Source organism: Leptonotus elevatus, chromosome 17 (assembly GCF_054856555.1).
Source record: "Leptonotus elevatus isolate MCC_2025b chromosome 17, RoL_Lele_1.0, whole genome shotgun sequence".
In the NCBI taxonomy this organism is placed as follows: Eukaryota; Metazoa; Chordata; class Actinopteri; order Syngnathiformes; family Syngnathidae; genus Leptonotus; species Leptonotus elevatus.
Genome location: NC_141255.1, coordinates 9,269,650 through 9,290,554, shown reverse-complemented (window position 1 = coordinate 9,290,554; position 20,905 = coordinate 9,269,650). Strand labels below are relative to the sequence as shown.

At 41.3% G+C, this 20,905-nt stretch overlaps 1 protein-coding gene across 23 annotated transcripts in view; it reads right to left on the bottom strand.

Moving 5' to 3' along the window:
• The window catches only part of ptprda (protein tyrosine phosphatase receptor type Da), a 236,499-nt gene that overhangs the window by 57,800 nt on the left and 157,794 nt on the right, over positions 1-20,905 (bottom strand). For all 23 annotated transcript variants that reach the window (XM_086058898.1, XM_086058901.1, XM_086058902.1 and 20 more), the window contains exon 10: positions 12,212-12,392. In XM_086058898.1, the coding sequence (XP_085915024.1) occupies positions 12,212-12,305 (94 nt within the window). In that variant the 5' untranslated portion in view covers positions 12,306-12,392. The remainder of the gene's footprint in view (positions 1-12,211; positions 12,393-20,905) is intronic.

Genomic DNA, 20,905 nt, shown 5'->3' with positions numbered 1-20,905 from the left:
CCCATCCAAGTGCAATATTTGTAGAAACAGGAGGACACAAAATCCACTGTAAAAAATTACAGTTTAATTTACCTGCCGTTGTCTTCATGTATCTAAAAATGACACAGTGAGTAACAGCGTGCTCTCTATATTTTGAATATTTTTTATGAGCGGCACTAAAAACCTGAGCGAGGGAGAATAAAATGAAGGGAAAAAAAAGCGCCGAGATTGTTGCAAAATGCCGTGGGGTAATTCTGCGTTCCGGTGAGTTAACGGCTTGATCCGTTTTCTCACATAGATTAAAGGTTAAACAGCGAGCTCGCACGCGGACGAGACTGTTCATTAATGTTTGTACCCAGAAGGCACTCACATTAACGGAGAGTGTGGAGCCCAAAGCATCAAGTGAGGGCTTGATTAATGCCACACTCGGAATTAAAATGCTAAAAATACATTCATTAACATTCTAAATCACAACTTTGATACGGAACCATTTAACAGTCAATGTAGCAGATACTCGACAAACAACAAAAGCCACAAAACAATAAAACAAAAAACATAACAAATCACTCTGCCGTTTGGGTTTGAGGCGTCCATTTTAAGGTCATTTAGAAGCATGTATACTAGACAAGTTTTCAAACAGCCAATTGAGAGTACCTTTCAGTTTACAGCGGTCTGACGAGTCCTAGAGATTTTTTACGATTGCTGCATAATTTGAACCATATACAGTAACCAAACACTAAATTGTAAAAAATAAATAAATAAATGTTTGGTAACAATGTACAAAACAGACAACCCTAAAAGATGAGTTAAAAAATTCAGTCACCAAAACCAACTTAATTAAAAGATCGGATTTAACAAAAAATCCAAATTGGGCACTACGCCCTGCAGGTCCATGAAATTCAGGCCCATGTGTTATAAGGAGATAGATCCACAAAAAAATATATATATAATAATTATAATAATAAAATAATTCTGCTATTTTGTTTTACAGCAGCCATTTTAAGAGTAATTTCCGCCATTTCTAGTAGTCCTTCAAAAACAAATGTAGTCCATTTGCTGCTATATTTGAACCACATATTGACGAAAGATGGAAAAAGCCGATATATTTTGTCCCTGTGTGTAAGTGAAGCGTGTATTGCTCACCACTAAACACCAAAATCTTCCCAAAAAAGTAATTGTGACTGTAACCATCAAATATAAAAAATATATATATTTTACTTGAACTCGATTATCTTTTCTAGATTTTCAGCTGACAAGTGATGAGTGTTATACACACACCGCGCGTACATGATGCTTCTTGTCGTCGTCGTCGCTTGCGTCTAAATGTGCCTCCTCGAGCCCCTCGTCAAAAACATGCGGCGCAATTATGTCTAAATGCCGCATGTAGCCTGTTATTAACTTGCTGAATGCCGACCTCTTTGGCAAGGGTATTATTTACGGACATTTGGCTCGGCGTATGGATCGCTCAAGCTCTCTACAAAGAATGGCACAAAAGCCAAGCATTCCCCCCTCCCCCACCGCCTGTGATCTTCCCCACTTTTGAGCAAAGCAAATCATCGCCAATAATACTGACATGTTGTGCAAGTGGCGATGTAATTAATGGGCACCCACACTACAAGTGACCCTTTATCGAAGTGCACTTAACTGCGGCAATTCCCCCATGAAGTGACATTCGTGCATGTCATTTTAACTTGCTGTGGGCACTATTAAGGTGCCAAAAAGGGCATGGGTCAGACATGTATAATTACAAATTAGCACTGCATATAGGCAGTTTAGCCATTAGCATTGACCAATGAATGTGACATAACTGTAATGGTATGAGGGTGAAGACCATTGTCGAAAGACCAGAAATGTCAAATATCATTTAAAACTCATTTTACACCATTACACTTTAAACCCGCTTACCATTTTTAAAATTGAGAAAATATGTTCAACAGGGCACATTTCAGACTTTTGCTGTTCTCAATATGAAGACAGCAGAGCACAGTCTCATGATCTCGCCAAATACGGTCTTCCTTATTTTATTTTATTTTTTAGAGAAAGCTCAGTATTGTTCATTCGGTAATTTTACCGATTTGACATGTGATCATCATTGCGCTCTTTTTTTTTCTTTTTTTGTATGTACGCGGGTGTGTGCATGTGCGGGTGTGTGTGTGCATGTGTGTGAGTGTGTACTCATTAATTCAACTAAAACCTATTAAAAATCCCATACCGTTCACCTAAACCGAATACTTCAGAATCCAGCGAGAGTCGTGAGGTTGTCAGGAGACCAGAGGAAGGATCAAAGAAAACAAAAGGAAAGTGATACGGTCTTCCTAAGAACGTACGCGAGAACGTTCTTCCTAAGAACGTAAGGGTCTTTTTAATTTGGGACGGCAATGTAGTTGCAACAAAAAACACTTTGAACCGGAAAATTGTTTCTTGATTTTGAAGGGTTCATCAAACCAAACCAATCGTTTCACTTCAAGATACGTACCGAATTGTTTTTTATTGAAGAGATGTATCTTAGAAGGAAATGGCACATTTACAGTACTGACACCGATGTACTACTTTCCTACTGAACAGGAATGACGACACCATCTTGTGGCATGTTAGGACAGTTAAGAAAAACTGCAGATGGTGAGTTATTCACCGACGAGCTGACATGTAGTTGAATTTACCAACGCTGGCCTTTTGTCCAAAGGACCAAAAATGGCACTTTGTGCGGGAAGGGTGCTGTTCTCGTTTGCTTTCCTCAAAAGAGTGTAAGAGCGCTTGGCCCGAGGCTGCCGAGTTGCTTTCACTCCAGGTGTCCTGAGATTGCAAGGCATTGCACTGATCTCAGCGCATTTGTGCAGCCTGTGTGCACTGCGATTCTGCGGGCGGCAGTTGGGGGGGGGTTAATGGTGTAAGCCATTCGTCTCCGTGGAGACCGCCTCAGGATTTTCGCCTTCCCGGAGGGCTGTGAAAGAAAGAGCTCCGCCTCCGCCGAGCTACCTAAAAGCAGCCGCCGCCGCTTGACGCACATCGGGAATCTTTACGCCGCCGGCTCCTCTTGTCACAGTCCATTTACATCGGGCGGTGTGATGGAATGAAGTACGTCTTTGGAGAGCTGTCTTTCTCACCTTCCGCTCATTCACGCACTTTATCTTACTTTATCACTCTCCCCTGTCAGCCCGCCCCCTTTCTCTCTTGTTAGCGCTTTCTCCCCGCTCGGTGTTGACATTTTGGGAGGCCGAGATGTATTTATTATGGTTTATTCGTTAGTTGAAAGCCTTCCACAGAGAGGTGAAAAGCTCCCACGCCACCACTGGACTCGACCATTTCCATTTGAATCCAGGCCAAACTCTCTAAGTGCCTGTCGCGCGATAAAAAAAGGAAATATACATTAACACACAGAGCCCCTTGACAGTTATAGTGTTTCACAGAGCATCCGTCATAAAGGGCTTTCCCTGTGTCATTTTTGATCTCTCGTCTTACTCAGCTGGTATAACAATTATTTGATTCCGTAACTGGTGCACAGTGGATTCGTGGTTAGCACACATTGGGGTACCTAAGAAACAAATCCAACGGGCGGGTTGAGAACCCCAAAATGTTGCCACATATACATGAAAGCGACATGCCCCTATGATGGATTTGGGAATCCTTTGAACCGTTAAGCTCCTGTGATAGCAAACAAGCCGCCTGACATATTTAATCACAAACTTCTACTTCCATGTTTGACAATCCTCCCACCAAGATCCCTTTAATCCGTCCCCATCTCCCTCCCAGTCTCATCGTTAGCGCAGGGTGGTGCCGGGTGACTTTCTGCTGCCTGGATTTGTGCCCACGCGGTACTTCTTTACCTTACAAATAAGATTCCTCCCCTCGAAAAAAAATGTCACGCTGCAAGATCCGCTGTCTCTTATTACGTGGCAACATCTAATTGGCCGCGCTTCCTCCAGTCCCAAATTTCATCCTGCAGATGTCCATGTGAAAAACAATGAGGTGTAGTTACGCAATTAGTCCCACGCCAGGCTGCTTTGTTTGTGTCCAAATGACGCCACCTCGAGTGGGCATGATAAAGCTACAGTATATTTTAACATTTTGTACAGATAGTTTTTTTCACAAAGCACTTTTGACCTGTACCTAATAAGTTATCCCTGTGTTGAATTCCATGCGCACCCAGAGTAACTACACAGCAATATGTAAAATTAACACTTTACCAGAGTTATTTGAGTCTCCAGTGTTAATCTTCTATAACTCAATGTAGTGCTAAAGGGCGTTTGAGGAAGAGTTGATTTTTCTACCACAGTAAATAATTAACACTACTGGGAGTTATGTTTACTCTTTCAAGAGTTCTTTAATCTGTAGTGTTATATTGTATTCACACCATGCAGTTACTTTAACACCAATTCTGATAAGAACCAAATATACTGAGGCACAGTGTTAAATTTAACTCTTTAAGTGTTGAATTAAGTTACACTTAACACCTATCTATAGGTAATGTGTGACATAATACATCACCTTGTAGGTAAGTACTATTTATTTAGAAATTAATGGATTGAAACTCGTGTTTTGGGGGGTAGGATAAATGCTTCATGCAGGTTTGAGTATACCACAAATTTCATCAAACCACTGGGTCACTGCTCGTATAAGATCGGGAACTATTGATTAGGCTATAATTAAATTGTCTACCCAGCAAGATATGGATTAATAATCGCCCCGCTAATACCCTGCCCTGACATTTTGCTGCATCCACTCGATACTGCTTACAGAGATGTGCCGATAAGGTTCAGAATTGTTCGTCGTCCTGGCCAAGTAAGACTAATTATGGTGGTCTTGACATTTGGATCTGGAAGCTAGGAAGTTGAATCCAACGCATCTCCGAGACTCTGTTGTTTGCAGTCTAGTGGACCTTAGAAGTTCTGAATCAGACCTGATATTGTAAAGGAATTATAGGTCTTAAATTCAAATGTGCAACCAGAGCCTGAACCAAACCGAGGAATGAACGACACTGTGGTAAAAATAAATAAATAAATAATTCTACCTAATAGGGTCTCAAAGTCAAACAATAACTCACTGTCTTGCCTTTCTTGGTGGCCCCTAATGGCCATGAACACATCTTTAAACTTCTTTATCCGTGCTTTGTCATGATTTGTTCATCGGGCGCGTCCAAGTCACGCTAAAAAGGACATCCCAGGACAAACAATCGTCCTAAAAATACAGAGACAAGAAGGCAGCAAGGGCGTTTTGCCACATCACCGCTTCGGCTTCCTCGCTGCCATCTGTGAGCTCTCCTTCTCTGGCATTTTCACAAAGCCCCCCACTCCCCTTCCATTTCCTTTTGTTTGCTAGCTTTAATTAGCTTATTTTGTGGCGACTAACCTCCCAGCGCTTCATTACGGCGGCCAGTCGCGGTTAGGGCTCCCAACAGGGCACTGGGCGAGATAAAAAGTTGGGACAAAAGATGATAAATGTCGCTCATAGGCGTGCGCAATGCAACGTAGAGATAGTCTAATGGCTTCGCGGCTTGGGGAGGCTGTCAAGATGGCAACGTGATAAATCACAATGGGGTCCTTGTGAGGACTGTGAGCCAGATGAAGAAAAAGAAAAGGATGACCACAAAATGGAGTCTAATTCATCTGGACTCGGTTCCTCCTCTTGACAAATTCAGTGCCGGGGAAGGAATGGAAAAGGCAAAGGGGAATCATTTTTCTGGGAGATGCGCTCGGGGGCCCATTGCGCTTTCTTCGCATCGGGATGTGTGTGACTTTTGACAAGGCTTGTGCACCTGTTAATTGATTAATGGCAGCGGTCTCGCCTACCCAGTGGAACCACAAGTGTCCGGGGATAAGTAAAACGTTGCTCGAAGATCTTGGCATGACCATTGTGGTTTTTAATCACGACAATGACATATTTACATGTGTGGCATACGCTACAACTTATGAACGTATCGAGTTTTCATGTTGAAATTTAACGTCACAAGTTTGAGACCTGTGGTTTCATGTTTTTGGGCAATTCCTCTTCATCAAGTTTTGCTACCATGGTCTGCGTAAAAACAAAGACGAGGACTCAAATTCTTTGCAATTTGTCGGCCAAAATCTCAAGTCATGATAGACGTGCCGGCTGAATTTCATGTGGCTAGTTGGGTTTCCAGAAAACTAACGGGAGTCTGGGACAATTGAATCAAATGTAAATTTGCGTTGAACTGCACTGCTATGATGTCATGATATACATGGTCGCCAATTCCGAAGCACTCTGCAGATTAGCACAACTGCACCGCGCTGGGCTCGAAACTAGCCGCCTTGAAATGAGCGAGTGGAGGGCGACAATGGGATTTCCACTGGAGCAAATGTCCGGCAGGATGATGAACGATCTCGGCGGAGTGGCGGGAATTACACTGACGTGGAGTTGACCCCCGCCGCCTGCTCTTCTTTGGGCTTAATGTCATTAAGTGGGGAGGCAAACACATACTGCATATGTGTGTGCTCATATGGGCTCCTCTTAAGAGAACATACTGAGCGTTCTTAATGTATGTGTGTAAGTGCGTGCGTGCGTGCGTCCGTGTGTATAAAAGGCAATACACTCAAATCAAATTAGCATGCGGGCAAATTAAGCAGAGGGATTTAATTTGAGCTGTTGTAAAAATGCTAATTTCGGTATAGCCCCGGCGCTCATATGCAAATACAACACTACTTTACAATAATTCAGATTAGGCCATGCATGCATAAAACACACACATTACAGCCCGCTGTCATCTGGGGAATAGAGGATCATTAGCCTTCGGACTAGCTGCGAGGTTATCCTGGTGTGCTAACATATCGTCGTTGCGTGCGTTCTGGGAGCCGTGTAGCGCCATTTGCAAAACAGAACCAGGCCGAATGATGCGTTTGTCGTCTTGTGTGGCACCGGCTATCATGAAATACATTCAAGAACCCCCCATAATGTAACAATGACGTCAAATTAGACTTCCTTTTTTTTTCACAGATTTTTGCATATGCAAAGGTAAGCTAACCATTTAAGCTTAACGTCAATGTGATGGAAAAGCGACAGCTGCTTTTAGCTCAAATACAACTTATTTTTTGTACCATCTCCACCATCCTTGTGTTAATGGACAACTTTTACTGCAGGGTGGGAAAAAGAGAGGGTCGACACATTAGATAGATTCAGCGCTAAACGTGCTAACGCCCGCGGAGGCTAAAGGGAAGCCCGTCGATAGCAATTGATGGCTTAGAGAGAGACGAGTGGCGGGCAAATCAATTAAAACACTTTTCGGCTCGCGGTCTGACAGAGTCGGCCGGGACACGTGGTCACCGCCAGACAAGTACTAATCGGTGGGAAAAAGTATTCCGTACTGAAGAAAAAGAAAAAAGACATCGAACATCTGAACTGTCTTAAGCTATGAAGCCAAAAAAAACAAAACAAAACGTATAAGAACAAAATACTGAATTAACAAATAATAACAAAAATGTGTTTTACCTGTAATAAACTCAATTTAACCCGTTTTTACGTCAATTGCCATGTATGTGTGTATGTGTAATTTGCTGAGTGTATTTTGTTCACAGTTGTCGAGTTCTGTCATGTTCGGCAAAGGCCAATATCTCTTAACAAACTTATCAATCATGGCACACGCTAAAACAAATTAATCCTTTGATGCTCACTGAGCAGATTTCATACTTTGAAGTTAGAAGCATATTTTCCACAGAGTTTTGGTGACGTTCCAAACTACCAAGCCAAAGCACACACACTTCTTTTTTTTTTTTTTTTTCATGACGGCCCAGGAGATGTTTCATTCTTATCTGTTTTCCTTGTGATGGTTCAGCAGAAGACACAAAGCGTAAATCTTGTTGCTTAGCCGTCCCCTTGGCTCACCGGGGACAATTACGCACCTCTTTCAAGACGTCGCCAAGCCCAATTTGCCGCACAAATTAAAAATGGACCATATTTGATGAAGGAGAAAATGAGCGGTGAAAGGGTTGGTGGCGGGGGGATGAAAATGATGACACAAAATAAACAGTTCCACAATCCTCAAAGACAATTTTTCAATCTATTTTGTGGCATGCTTCACATTTTTACAAGGAACAAATTTCCCATTATCCTTAATAGCAATTGTTGATTGGGCGCCGCGACATCCGTCGAGCAGGGTTGGCTCCGAGCATCGGACCATCTGTTGAGCGGGCCGACTCAGCCATTTTGGGCTCCCGCATGCCTCATAGACTACGTCCGGAGCATCAACAGAGGGCAGCGTTCCCCCCAACCCGCCGTCAAGGCGGGCACATTTGAGTCCACGTGACAGAAAAGGTAGATAATTACGCCTTGAGGCGTACCATGGACCGTCACTCGGGGATGAACATGAAAAAGATTCTGCTTTTAAATTCCAATAATTAAGCCTGTACGAAAACGCCTCCTATCCGTAAAGCTGCTACAATTTTCTTTTCAACCTTCTACCTTCATTTTCCCTAAACCAAACCAAAGAACACTTATTAGAATACCAATAATTGCCACTTTGCAGCAAGTACAGTACATTGACTGCATATTGTCGGATTAAATGGCTCATTTCAGCTCTATACTGTCGTTTTTCATATACTGAACCAAAAACATAATGTTGTGTATTATGCAACGCAAGGTACCTCAGGTGCAATAATTAGCACTGCAGAATGTAAATTAAATTGACTGCATATTTCCAGATTAAACATAATTAATTATTAATTATGTCATTATTGGAGACTAGCTTCTTTTTTTTTCTTCCCGTTTCGGTGCTCTACCGTCAAGTCTATAACAAGGGTTACCAACCAGGTAGCCACATGTGTAGCCCGTGGGCGTGTTCCAAAAATACAGTAGCTCACCAGTGATGGGGCATTGTGATTTTCTAGCTAATGTTGCATCATCGTTTGAAAATGTAAACAATGGAAAAGATTAATGGGAATAAAGTGTTGCATATTGGTATTTATTTGTTTCCCAGTTATTGTGAGAAAGTATTAACATGATCTGTGTCTCCACATAAACGAACGTCAATAATTAATAACTAGGGCTGTCACTAACGAAGAGGGATGGGCGAGTACCAATACTAGGTATCATATTGGGCCGATACCTGGCCTTATTTCAAGGTATCAGTTAGGGATGTTACAATAACAACAATATCACAACATAAAAATTGCCACGACATCATCGTCGTCAAGTCACGCTATTAAAAGCAGCATGTCTGTTAAGAAGGCGAGGTTCAGTTCCATTTGTGCAGTTCCAGCACCCTCTAAAGGTTAGTTTATGAGTGCAGGTTAATTGTAATTAGACATGTTTTAGTCACTGTGGCGGTTGTCACTCCCATGAATCAGTGATCTGAGCAAATATTTTTCAACAACCCCGTCAAAAAGCATTACTTTTCGCCCGCTTCAGCCAAACACAGCATTGTGAACTATAGACAATGATACTTTGCAGCGTTGAGCCAACGGGAGCACGAAAATAAAATGACCGGCCAAGCCTATATCTTTGTTACTGCTGTTGTTACAGACAAAAACACAATATTGTGCTCCCCCCCCAATATGAGGCTTTTATCTAGTATTGTGAGCTGTTTTTTACAGCGCCAATTGTGTGTGTTGAACAAGGATACGTTCGATTAGGACAGCTGTCTCGTGTATGTTTTACGGCAGGTGGATGTGAAAAGTTGGAACAATTGGGCCCATCAATTTCACTTTGCTCTGTGCTCTATGACCTTGGGTGAATTGGACCTCCCTCCGCCACTAACACCATCATCATCATCACCTTCATCATCATCATCATCATCATCATCATGTCCCCACTCCGCTGCACTTCTCTCCTATTCAGTGATATTCACACTGAGGGGGACTGCAGCGGGTGCAAAGGGAGTGATAAAACTTTTATTCATCCCACTGTGCCTCCCGAAGCTAATGATTCATGGATGCGGGCGGGGGGTTGTGGGGGGGGGGGTGTCACAGGGCCAGAGCTCAATGAGGTTTGAAAGCTATTGTCACACATCAACGGGCAGGTGCCCGATGTCGAGAAGCTCCATTCCCGACACTTCTCATCATGACATTCCCCGGCTGGGCTCAGCACTTCTGCTTCACCTGATCGTTTCGCTCTGGCCAGGTGTTGGGAAATAGAGACTTGAGCGCACTTTGATGGGAGTCACGGGTCACTGGATGGCGATAACGTCCTGCCTTCCATTAATAAAATAAAGCTATTTTTTATGCACCTATTTCATTTGTGCAAAGACAGGAAAACACTATCCTGCAAAATTATTATTTGGGCCCGAGCACTAGGCGGTGCGTTTTTTTGGTTTTGCATGTATTACCTCTTTTTAGCCTTTCCATGTACAAGACAATTTCCTTTTGGGGCAATAAAGAATGATGGCACCTTGAACTTACAAGTGGCCCGCCTTTCGCTTGGTCGATTTGCTTAGCCAAAATTTGAGGCACGAGTTCGTCGGATAAACTGCTGATCAAGTGAAATAAAAAAAAACAACAAAAAAGAAGAATGAATGCACCATGATGCCCTTCAATGTGGGCAAGGAGAGCCTCAGTTACGGACACACTTTCAACCGTTTATTAAATGTGGTAAAATGTCAAACTGTCACAAATACAACATGAAACGGAAATGTGGAAGTGCTAATGTGGAGTGAACATTTTTGACCAGCAAATTTTAACATATTTATTTATTTAATTATTTACATATTTATAAATAAGTACATGCTAGTGGTGCAACGGATCATCATTGATTTGTGGTCGGTTCGGATCAGGCCCGATCCGCGGATTGGTTGGGGGAGGAGCAAAGCGCGCATTCACAGTCGATACCATTCTGACAAGACATGTCAAAGAAGCTAAAACATACTCAACGTAACACGCTAAGGCTAACTTCAAAATAAAGTTGACCAAATACATGTACAGTAATACATTGACGGCAATGCAAATAGCTTTAGTATACTTTTACTTCCCCCATGTCGTGGCGTGATGGCTAGCTTGACTCCTCCCCTTTTAGACATTTTTTTGATTGACATTGTAGTTGCGACCAACATTAACACAACACTATCCAGAACTCATGTTAAATCGCTAATTTAGGATGCTAAGAAACCGCTAATTAATTACGCTATCGTTGTATGATACGGCAGAAGTCTCCGACGCAAGTGGCTAGCAACTAGCTGTTAGCACAACCAATGTGCATGAGTGTCTGGCTGCCGGCTGGTAAGTAAGTTTGACAGCTAGTACCTGACTTGAATTATTTTAAAATATTCTGGACCAAGGCTAATTTATAATTCACTCTCCATGTTTAAAGGAAGGAAATGTGCCTTAAATTGCACGTAGAGGTCTTTTCATTATATATATATATATATATATATATATATATATATATAAAGATAAATAGAACTTTGTCATCATTAATTTACCTTGTTATTTTACACATGAACCATGTAAAAATAAGAATGTTTCTGCCTCATATTACACTTAAAATTTGTATTCTTAATTCCTAAACGACCAAATTGGACATTTTGAGTTGATTAAAAAAAAAATATATATATATTGGTAAAAGGCGTTTTACAAAATAAATGAAGACACTAAATCCTACACGACTATTTTTTTAATGACATAACTGCTTTACAAAATAAATGAAGACAAAGTATTATTTATCTTTTTTTTTTTTTTTTTGCTGATCCAAAAAACGATCCGATCCGTGACTCAAATCTGTGAACCGTGACTTTTGTGATCACCACTAGTCCATTCAAATATATTTAAATATGTTTAAATGTATTTGGGAATTCGCTCTAACGTATTTGCCAGTCTAAAATGTTTTGGCAGTTCCACGCTTGTGAAAAACTGCTGTAGACCACAACTCATGCCCAGATTCTCACACAGAAAAAAAGTGGCCAACCAGACTTAGGCTAATGACATCATTTACTAGGCCGTACCCCTTTAAGGCACACATCATCCAACACATCGATACTAAGTAGGGACAGTCATGACACAAATTTCTTTACATTCTCTTAGTATGCTTTTGCTATCGTACAATATGTGCAGTTTTGGGGGGATGGAATGGATTTTAACAGGGAATATTGACTGATGTAAATTGAGTTATGAGCACTGTCCTGGAATGAATGAAACCCCACTTGGGTACTTCCGGGCAGTCTCGTGGATGACAAGCTGACAATTTATGAGTGACACTGTCAATCACTCGCCACCATTTATTGACCATGACCAGGTGACAAGGAGGAGGAGGCGTGACGCTGAGCGGGCGTCGGCGAGGAGGAAGCGGCTCCACTTACTTTGAGCGTCGGCGAGGTGGACCAGCAGACCCAGGGCGATGAGCATCAGCGCTGGCCTGGCGCGGCGCATGGTGGGACAGCTTGGCACCAGCATGCTTTGGCAGCCTCGGTGGCGCTGGCTCACAGAGCCCTGTGAGTCAGTCCGCTCTGATTTCTCAGATGCAGGGAACGTAGTCACAGCCTATGCAAGACGGGGGTGGGTGGTGGGGTTGGGGGGGTAGGAGAAAGAGAGAGAGAGGAAGTGAATGAAACAAAGCTGTTTGCTCGCCGGGTTTTATCTCTCCCTGCACATTTGTGACATACCCCCGCACGGCCTCGGCTGGAGGTGCCACGGGATAGGAGGAGGCTGACGTGCTCGCGGGCTATGTTCTGACACTTCTCTAAATGGAATAGTCACTCCGCGCCACATGTGTGCGCGGGAGAATGCAAAAGAAGGAATTGCACGCACATAGACACGAATTCGCTCACATGCCAGTGTAGATTTTGGTTTTCCCGGAGACCACGAAAAGCCCAAAAATACATTCCCTCTATAAAGATGGGTGCAAAAGCAAAAGTCACAATTCGAATAACACACAAATTACCATCAACTGCAATCTTTTCCAGCCCAATAAAACACACACATCCACAAGTGCACGTGCACAAGTGCAGAGCAACAAAATTGAGGTAACAGGCACAACCTGTCCAAGAAACATGAAAAACAATGACTAACAGAAGGAGACAGAGCAGAATTTTACAATGCCCCAAGATCTTAGATAATAAAAGGAAGACGCTAGGAATGGGCCAGGGAAAAAAATGACAAGGATCTGGCCATGCTCCTGAAGAGGAGCAGAGTGTGCCATATTGTTCTGAAAATAAATAATAATACTAATATAAAAATTATGAAAGGTTGACACAAAAAAGGGATTTTTTTATTAATCCAATAAAACCAAGAATGATGGAAGAAAAATATTTTATTTATAGTAAGTGAAACCTTAAAACATGCAATTAACAATCAAACAATGATGGAATCCCAACTATCCCAGGTGAGATGCTGAAGCGGCCAATGAGGAATCTCAACAGCAGATTTCAATGGATTCGTACAGGAGGATGTCATCTACAGGACACAATTAAAAAAAGAAAATTCCAACATAGTTCCTTAAATGTCATGTTTTAAGGTTTCAATTGCTATGACTTTTTTTTTCTTCCATCACTCTTGTTTTTTTGGGATTGTTAAAAACATATCTACTTTTCGTGCTTCCCTGCATCTTATTTATGTTACACTGATATACTGGAGTTTAAAGGGGACACTAATTCCAATTGTCACACAATCAAAGCCATTTTGAAAAAATGCAAAACAACAAAGAACAAATCAGGGAAAGAAACCCAAACCAGAACCAACTAACTTGAACCAAAATGAGCCTCTTCGAACCAAAACCACGGAAATTGTGTTCTAGTCATGATCAACATGTATGTCATGCTGCCCAAGTGGAAATATCGGACTTTATTGCATTATTAGAGCTTCATGGCAGGTCGTTGAACTTTGTGCCCATGTTCTGCCCACACGTCATGATTTGTTTCGTAATGAAGTATTTGGCATTTAGCCAGTAAAGTCATTCTCAAAGTGTGGCACGAATATTAAATATTTAACATAAGTTTAATACATTTGCAAGTAATCTTTAGGAACGGTTTGCTTTTATTTAGGTACATTTTTTTGAGGATTTTTTCTTTTTTTTTAATAAAATCAATGCAAGACAAATGTGCTTTCCCCACAGATCCAAAACAAATGTTCAGTTCTTTCCAGTGGCTGAGCCCTCTTGCCTGTGTGTGTGTGCTGGACCGAGCTCAGTGGAGTTTTGGGCTGACAGACCACAGAGCATGTGGTACAAGTGCATGTCACATTCAGGCCAAAACAGCCACGACCGCTCACCACCGGCATGTCGGCGAGAGCGTGTTGGGCACGCCAGCTCATCAACAGTGAGTCGCTTTGCTGCTCGAACAAAAATGTGAGGAGGGAGCATCCGTGATGGAAAACATCAACAATCCTCCTCCTCCTTGTCTTTGACTGATAAGGATCCCAATCACATGGAAGAGGAAAACACACACACAGACACACACCCCACTCCACCCTTTTCTAATTAACACTGCGCATGTTGTCTGGCTTTGTTTAATAATGCACGATCGCTATCATCCTTTTGAATAGAGGCAGCAGTGAATGGGAACACAATAACACCACCGGGGGAAGAAAGACAACATTGTGCGCGCTTTTTTCTCCCTCTTTCTCTGTATTGTCATCAATGTTGGATGAAAAGCATCAGTGGCAGCACAGAGTGCAAAGCTCACTTTTTAAAGACCGCTGCACGCTTTGAATGAGACTTTTGCGTGACTTGAATGATTCGATTTATTTATTTATTAAATTTTTGCCGTGCTTTGCTATGCCAACTTCAGCGTAACAATGTATTATTATGATTATTATTATAAAAATTAGGGATGTGTGACTATCGCTCCATATACGACCTTATTTTAAGGTATCGGGTACTCCTGCAGGCTGCCGATACCAGCCCACAATTACTTGTAGTAAATCTTCCAACAGAAATTTGACACATCGGCAAATCATCATCTGCGTCACAAAGAAAAGTCTCTCTTGTTCACAATTTTTTGTCATTGTCTTCAATGAAATGTAATATATCAAATGTACTAATGGTATTGATACCCCATATTGGTGAATAGCAGGAGTATATAGTGTCCCTAACATAAATCAAACATGTTTGCAAAGACTCCCCAATACAATATATGCACATTTTAATATTTACATCCAGCATTTTAATTAAAATCTTGATTTCTTTCCATTCTTTTTTCAAGAGATGTAATTCAACTGTATTTTTAGTTTGGTTTGTTTTGAGTTCAATGTTCACATTCCAGCATAACAAATTCAATCAATCATAATAATAATACCTTCGCAATACCTTCAATTGGAGGTGCAAAAAAAAAAAAAACCAGAGTGATCAATAACTAATCAATTATCAAATTAATTGACAAATGTAATAATTGATGCATGTGTAAAAGCATGCCTGCAGCCAAGATAAAATGTGATAAACTAAGCTAAGCTAACCATAACTAAGCTAAGTTACGCTAGCCAGCTCAAGTCGAGATCCTGATAAGTACATGCCAGAAGATGGCTTATTTGAATTTATTTTCCACATTCGCAAACAAGCCCTCTTTTTTGATGCATTGATAGTGACACCCCCTCCACCCCCAAAGCCCTCCCCCCATGATGCACTGCAGGAAGCTAATTGGGTCTAATGACCTTCGCCAGTGTGATAATTGCTCAAAAGGCACCTGCTGATACCACAGGACTCGAAACGTGCCATAATATACGTCAACGGGTCGGCTCGTGCGTTTTCTTTGGCTTTGGAAACTCCCTGTTGGGATGCCCAAAGTGCGGCTTGGTTTTCTTTGATTGAAAGAGTCAAACTGAACACAACCCTCATCAAAACATCACAAAATAACAAAAAGGTCACATGTTATAAAGAAATGGTTGAAATGGGTTTTTTGGACCACTCATCCACCAGGAGTGGGCAATATGAAGTATAATTATCACAATGCAGTACTGCATTTTGAGGAAATGACTCAGACAGTCCAACTGGAATGGTTTCAGATATCTGACGTCGACGGCTAAAAGCGTTATCGCCAACCATGAGCGGCACTGCATTTGTTTAGAGAGTAGCCTCATGTTCCGTGCACGTGGGACCTCTACCTGTGGGACCTCTACCGCCTCCGTTTGTTTGTTTTCATTTTCTCCAGCCTCTCCTTGACTTTTTCCCCCACTCTCTCTTTCTCTTCCCCGGCAGCTGTTGGCTTCAGATGGATGGTCACGAAAAGAGCAAGACCCTGACCTGCTGTGGGTTGACTGATTATGCTATGGTGCACTATAGCACACAAGGTTACAGCACTATTAGGTGAGCTTTTGGGACACTGCGGAGATGGAGGAGAGCGAGAATTTTGCAAAAAGTCTTCCATCTTTGTCTACATGCCGGAATCACCCGCATTGACCTTGATGGCCGCAGCTAACGCCTTTACAACGGGTGATGATGGCGACGGTGAATGATTGGCAGCTACGTTATGTTATAGCTCGTCGCCGCGTTGTATAGGGTCATGCTCGACCTTGCGTGTCAGCATTAGTACAAGCGAGAGGTTGGGGCGGGGGGTAAAAAAAAAAAAAAAAGCGTTATCATGCAAACAGGCTGCTGTGGAGGAGTCCATTGTGTCAGGAGCAGAGAGTGTGTCAGGATTGGGGAGGGGGTGGGGGGGGGGGGTTGTGAATGGCAGGCAACCTGCAATGGCTGGGATTAAATTTACGCTGCGTGAACATGGTGGAGGGGAGGGGGGAGCCAAATCATGTTACGTATTATGAAGCGGGGAGAGGAGTGGGGAACAGAGGGGTTGCAAATTAAATGAATAAGTGGAGCAACAAGGCGTGGGGGAGGGGGGGGGGCCCTAACGAGGAGGTGAGTGGGGATGGAGGGAGGGGGGAGTATCAATTCAGGGCAAAATACAGTGCACCCTGAAAAACGCTTTTCATTCAGTGCTCTTAAACTAACAAAATATTCTACATTCAATCAATCAATCAATCAATCAATCGGAATTGATGTGTTTGAGTGTCGGACAAGCTGGATATGGATTGATACGGAATAAACTTTGTGACAGCTGACAATCTGATGAAAGAGACCAGTGATTGTCAAACTGTAGTGCAAGTACTATTATAGCAGTAACACGGGCTCCCTCTAGTGGTATGCAAAAGAATCACTGAATTAAATGTTAAACGAAGATCTTTTGTAATGTGCTTTTAAATGTGGTCCCCACTATTCAACATAATATGACAAATATGGATTGATACGCGCATCGTACAACATCCTTAGTGACTTCTGATCTGTAACGTAAGGTTTTATGCAATATCATGATACGTCTTCATATTTTGGAGTCACAGATATTTGATATCACATTTACATCATACAGTAGCTTGTAATCAATAAAAACAGCAATGAACTTCTTTTCATAAACTCTTTTGATTCCCAAACTTTCCATTTCCAAACAAACCCTTTCTTTAATCGGACAATTTTCAAATCTCAATATACTTTGTTTTGCTCAGGTTTAACGATAATTTATTTACATCAAACCAACTTACATTTAACAATTCACTTTTGACCACCAATAGCAGCTCATGAAAATTTCCCCCAGTACAGACAATATTTGTGTCATCTGCAAAAAACATTTTTTTTTAAAATATTAGACACTTTCCAAATACTGTATCATAAATAAAAAGCTTGGGTCTGAAGATTGAGTGTATCATAAGCATATTGAATTGGACAAATTGTCTCCCATTATGTAATTTTGCAACCAGATAAGTGGAACCCCTCATAGACCATATGAGCTCCATTAAAAATAAAATAATAATAATAAAATAAAATTTGGGGCAATATCCTATGGTTAATCATGCCAAAAGCCTTCTTTAGGTCAGTGAATACACCCACTGCAAATAACCTTTTATAGATACATCCAGTTATTTATTCCACTTGCGCCATATTTCTTTATATTTAAGTTATATTTAAGTTTTCAATAATATGCATTTACATTTAATAATTTAGAATGTTTTTTTTAGGCATAACCTTATTTAACTTTTATGCACAATACATTTTACAGAATGATTAAAGTATGCCCCTGCAGCTTTTCCTCTTGTATTTAAGTGTTGGATAAATGTTCAAACAGCGCATAATGTGGCAAACGACAACAACAAAAAAAGCCACATTTTTCATGAATACTTGGGCCTACTATGCTACTGTTTTAGTGTGGACCATTGAGGTGGTACTTGGAGAAACACTGAACTGAGTGCACTACAGCGTTTCAATGAATGATTATATAAAATGCAAAAGCAAATAATACAAAATACTCTGGTTCAGAACAGGTGTGGAGCGGGGTAACTAAGGAGGTGGTAAGGGAGAAATGTCAGGACCAAAGTAAGTTCCGGTCATATTTTCTGTTATTGATCAATTGAAATTGGTGTGTCTTATGCATTATCTGATAGGACACATGGAATGTGAATCTGGACCAGATCCAGATCAAACTTTGTGGTGACAGCTTCTGACCAGGCATTCGAAAGGAATTGATTTGGTCTTTAAATCAATCAAATAATAAAATATACATTCAAATGTAATTGAATTTTAAAATAAGACACAAATAAATAAGATAGTGTAGAAAATCAAAATGTGATGTAATAGAAATTTCACAGATGCAGCTCATACAGAACTCGCTTTTGACTGACAGATTTGCAACCTGCACACATCCTAATAACCACCGTCAGATGAGCTTTATGGATGGCACTTGATTGCGCAGGTGTGCCTAATGTTGTGGCCCATGGCGTTCATTTGCACACACTTGCACAGCAACCGTATCACGGTACGTGCAGGGTGCATGCACGCATAGTCGTTGCACCACACGCTTCTGGCACTTCCACATCCACCCCCCCCAATTCAAACACAGTAGCGCTCTGTGTCGGGATGAATGATCTCGCTTCCGTTGAGGCGGTAAGAGGACGGCTGGGAGTGAGGGAGGCAGAGCCGAGAGGCCTCAGATGGACAAAAGCAGCGGGACGACGCCGCGGTGTTTAAAACAACTGAATGATGAGGATTAAAAACACTCTTTTTCCGTTTTGTAAACAATTGAACGAGGCGAGTGACATTTTAGTGCTTTTTCAAGTGCAGCCAAGATGCTTGCTATGTAAATGCGCTATCGAGGAGGACACGAAGGAGGCACTGAGGTGACTCTGGGGCCGAAGCGCGATATTCAGAGGGCAGCAAAATAATTAAAATGCCAAGTGTCTCCCATTATCTAAATGCTAATTTGCCTCGGTGTACCCGGAGCTAGAATGTTACGCCACATTACGAGCAGCGAGGCAACGGCGGCGGATCAAGTTCCCTTCAATTACACACGCGGCACAATGCTATCGCTTGGCTGAAGGTGATGCGCTGGATGTTTTCGTGTTTGTCGTGAGGCTTGACGTGCGCCGCTTTGCATTCAACATACCGGCTTCATTAGGCCAATTTAATAATGTCATGTTTTACCCTTTCAGGACAAACCTCTTGATCGCTAAATACAAGTGTTCGCACCAATCTGTGGAATTTAATCTTAATTCTATAATAACTTAACACCTAAAAATTGAAAACGCATCCCAGTAAATATATGAAATAATGTATATTAATAATATAATGAGTGTTTCTCTTACTTTAGCTGTCAATTGACCAAATATAATCTATATTTGAATAATAACTCCTATTACTCCTACTCCAGATAATTTGTTACATCAAAAGTGTATTTCTCCCTTTGCACCCCCTCTAAAAAAAAAGAAAACAAGCACCGATAAATGCAATGAATCGATTTAATTCCGTAAAAAAATTAAATTAAAAACCCTACCCAAAATAATTACTGAAACCTTTGATGAAACAATCATTTAATGTTCTTTTTCCCTTTTCCCCTCACCCAAATACAATTAAAAATCAAATCAAATCAAGAACCTTTCCATGTTATTGACCTATTAAATTCTGCACTACAGGAAAACTTACAAGCTTTCACCAAATAATTAGTGAAACAATGAATGAGTGTTTTTTTCCCCCTTTGTCCCTGGCCCAAACAAAATTAAAAAAATATATAAAATCAAATCAAAAACCTTTCTATGTAATTGATCTATAAAATTCTATACTACAGGAAATTTAAAATCCTTCCGCAAATAATAGAGAAACAATTACTGAGTGAGTGTTTTTCTTGTTCTAATTTCTTCCAATGAATCAACCTACTTAATGTTTTCAAATAAATACATGAACATTTAAAAGTTCACCCCAAATAATTTACAAAACAATGGCCATTCGGCCATTACTGTTTTGGAAGGTTCCCATCTGCCGAGTTTGCTATGGGAAAACGCAGTCCTTGAATAGACTAGACTTTGCTGCCCTAAAAGAGTACACGATGCCTGAAAAGGGCACCGACTCCATCACAATGCCAATGGATTTAGAAAGGGATGTCATAAAAATCCCCCCACCTCACTTTTCCATGTTTTTGCACAGTGATAAGAACCTCGAGTCAACATCCCGAAAGAGCACATGGAGAGCAATGCAAGCACAAGCTTATCAAAGCCTTTTGCATGGAAATAAATCAGTGGCGGCAACAGCGAGGGTGGCGGGATGAAAATATGATAACAGATATGAGATGCTTATTTGCTGACTACACAGATGCAGATGCATTTTTGTTGTTGTTGTTGTCCTTCCTTTTTTGCATCGCGATAAGAATGTCAGAGGACAACCTTGGGGGGTGGGACGGCAGTGTTTAAAGTCCTTTAAATATTAAGTGTTCAAGTATTTGTCGCAGTGGCTGTACTGCTGATTAATAGATATTTGGGTTGCCCTTGAAAGGTCTTTAGCGCTTCAAAATTCCACCCAGGGCAAACGCAACTTGTGAGTTTTTACATTAGCGCAGTCACTTCAGAGCAGAAAAACTAAGGACGACATATTTTTGAATACTTCCCAGAATAGAATTAATCTGTCCATGGTTGAGATTGAAATTCAAATGCCACCGCCAAACAAATGTCAGTACAGGAAATCAAAAGTGTTTTGTGTACTCTGTTCGACATTTCAAAGCGATTTCATTTCCCTGCATACACGTAAATGTCAT